This window comes from Sinocyclocheilus rhinocerous, unplaced genomic scaffold (assembly GCF_001515625.1).
Source record: "Sinocyclocheilus rhinocerous isolate Xijiao unplaced genomic scaffold, SAMN03320098_v1.1 scaffold36608, whole genome shotgun sequence".
NCBI classification, from domain to species: domain Eukaryota; kingdom Metazoa; phylum Chordata; class Actinopteri; order Cypriniformes; family Cyprinidae; genus Sinocyclocheilus; species Sinocyclocheilus rhinocerous.
In genome coordinates, this window is record NW_015640429.1 from 1 (window position 1) to 2,892 (window position 2,892).

The 2,892-nt window shown below is 41.2% G+C and overlaps 1 protein-coding gene across 1 annotated transcript in view; it reads left to right on the top strand.

The window, feature by feature from the left end:
* Position 1: 1 nt before the first annotated feature.
* The window catches only part of LOC107752674 (ribonuclease inhibitor-like), a gene marked incomplete at its 3' end in the record, with an annotated part of 10,142 nt that continues 7,251 nt past the window's right edge, over positions 2–2,892 (top strand). The window contains exons 1-2 of the mRNA XM_016568701.1: positions 2–33; positions 165–335. Coding sequence (XP_016424187.1) covers positions 2–33; positions 165–335 — 203 coding nt within the window. The remainder of the gene's footprint in view (positions 34–164; positions 336–2,892) is intronic.

A 2,892-nucleotide genomic window follows, 5' to 3' on the forward strand; every position in this document is an offset into this window, starting at 1 on the left:
GATGGACTCTCATAGCAAACTGGAGAAAATGAAGTGAGTCAACATCATCTATACATCATAACATCTCTGTTTAGTCATTATAAAGGACTTCCAGTTACATGTGGAGCAGATATGAAGACCCGCTGATCTGATGTGTAATAAATAATGCTGTTTTTTGTGTTCAGGCTGAATAATTGTAAGCTGACAGAGAAAGGCTGTTCAGTTCTAGCTACTGTTCTCTCCTCCAAAACCATCCTGAAAGAGATGAACCTGAACAACAGCCGTCTGCTTGACTCAGGAGTCAAAGAGATCTGTGAGGGACTGAAGAATCCTTTGTGTGAGCTGAAGATACTCAAGTGAGTACATTTCACCAGCAGCTACACTCAACACCACTAGGCTTGCCATAATAATTATTTTATTGGCTTTGTACAATAGGTAAACAAAACAATGATATGTTTTCTGAACTCAGTTATGCCTTGTCACGACTCAGCTACTGTGCTGGAGCGAGGGGCAACGAGAACGCGGAGACGCAGGAGAATTCTCAATAACACAGTCTTTAATCCATCAACACGGGGTACACAGGGCAGACAGGAACACACGTAGCATCGACGAACATTCATGGACATAAAGACATTCAATACCTGACAGGGAATACAGGCAAACACAGGGCTTAAGAAACAGGGACTAAACGAGGTAATTAAGGGGACACAGCTGAATAAAATGGGACACAATAGGAACAGGAAGAGGAACTACCAAATTAGGGCATGAAACACGGGAAAACTAGGTTAGGAACAGGGGAACTACCAAATTAGGGCATGAAACACAGGAGAACTAGGTCAAGGGAAGCACATGGGGAGGGAAAACACAACAAAACTGGTCCAAAATCCTGACATGCCTGTAGTTACATGCCGTTTGTTCACATAAGAATGAACGTCACCAACATTTGGCCAATTGTGTTGCTTCTGTCATTTCGTCTGCTCTCTGTTTTGGAGACTGCAATCAGGCAGCTGCTCCACAAACACAGAGTGGACAGCAACAGGTGAAGAAAACATATTTCTTTAGACTAATAGATTTTTAAAGTAGTGTTTTTCAAAAACTGCAAAATTTCAGTCAGAAAATGTGAAAATTTAGTCCAAATGGACTTGGTTACACACTGACATTCCATGCCATAATTACACTCTTAAAGGGAACCTATTATGCAAAATTCACTTTTGTATTGTTTTTGATCATAATTATGTGTCCCCAGTGTGTGTTCAAAACCACCCTATTGTGGTCCATCCACTCTGTTTGTTATTTTCCCCATAAGTCAGAAACGTTGTCCCAAAATAAGTCGGTCTGGGATGTACTCCAAAGTGACGTCACTTTGGAACAGGCCCATGACTGGTAACGATCTCTGCCTTATTAACTTAGCTCCTCCCTTCAGTGACCTGTACACGGTACGCCACTAAAGCCGGGCTCAAACTACAGGAGTTTTAAAATCCTAACCGATTATGAAATCTGCTTGCAGCACACACATAAGGAGAATCTTTGCAGATTATCTTCCTTCAAATCTTAAAAATGCACACACTACAAGATTTGAACATCGTGGCGCATCACACACTACAAGATATTAATAAGATTATCATGCCAGAGTGTGCGCCTTACGTGATCTCAGATTGTCATTGATATTTCAGTGATGTTTACATGTTAGCTAGCGTGCTAGCAGCTTTCTGCACTCACCCTGTACATTCAAAACTGAGGCGATTTCACTCCAGCGCTTCTCTTTCTCCTTACGGATGAGATACGTTTTCGACACATTATACAGACAGTCGTGTTACTGCAAAACGTCAAGAAGCAGTTTCTTCCGTCTCCACTATCCAACAGAGCCGTACAGCCACTGTATTGCGGTCGCACATTGGCTATTGTGAAATTACTGACGTAATCATATAGCCGTCATCATCCCGATTTCAATCCTAAATATCAAACATGTTTGATATGATCGGGGCGGCCCCGATTTGTGTGCGAGTAGATCAGGAGGTGCAAGATTCGATCGGTGAACGCCTCACATTACCAGATAATCCGCGCCAAACATCGGGAGCGATTGAGGGGCTCGACAACATTTTTGCTCCGATTCTCGGGAGGTGGAAATCGGAGTTAAATCGGGCTAAAAATACTGTAGTGTGAGCCAGGTTTAAAGAAATGTATTTTAAAAAGCAGATCTAATATACACATGTGATTTCTTTCCCAGCTGTTTACGTTCACAGACATAACTGTTTGTGTTTTTAACATAACCTTGTGTTTATTTAACAGTTTAATTGCAATAAGACGCAAAAGAGAAGTTTATTACCCAAGCGATGCGCTGACAGTAAGCTTTCTGTGCATTCCCTTTAGTTGTATGCACTCAGAACACCATATATCAGAAGTTTAAACTGATATGGCTTTAAAATGCAAGCAAATATGTAAGGTCCACACACATGGCCCAATGAAGGTATCCAGTGGTGGATGAAGGTCACTTGCGTGTTCGGTCTTTTCAGCGCGCAGAGTTATTCAATTTAGGTTTAACTCAATCTGACTCCATTTTAGTATGACCTCGAATTTTGGTTGAAAGGCAAATTGGTTGTTTGTCGGTCTCTAATTATTCTGACATTTGATAATTCTAGTTAACTCTTTACTCTGTATTTTCTCGTTCATTAAGATTCTATGTTATTTAGGATGCCTCACGGCGGCCGCTATGCGTGGGCTCCACGATCACAAAACTCGCCATTCTAATCCTTATTCAGAGGTTTGTGGCTAATACTATTTAATATACCTTAAATAGTAGGTCTGTTTAGCCCCCCACAGTTACCCATGTAATACTCAAACATTAATCAGCGGTTCTTCTAGAACCCCTGTCTAGACCCCGACAGTTAATATAACTACGTACAACTTAATTAA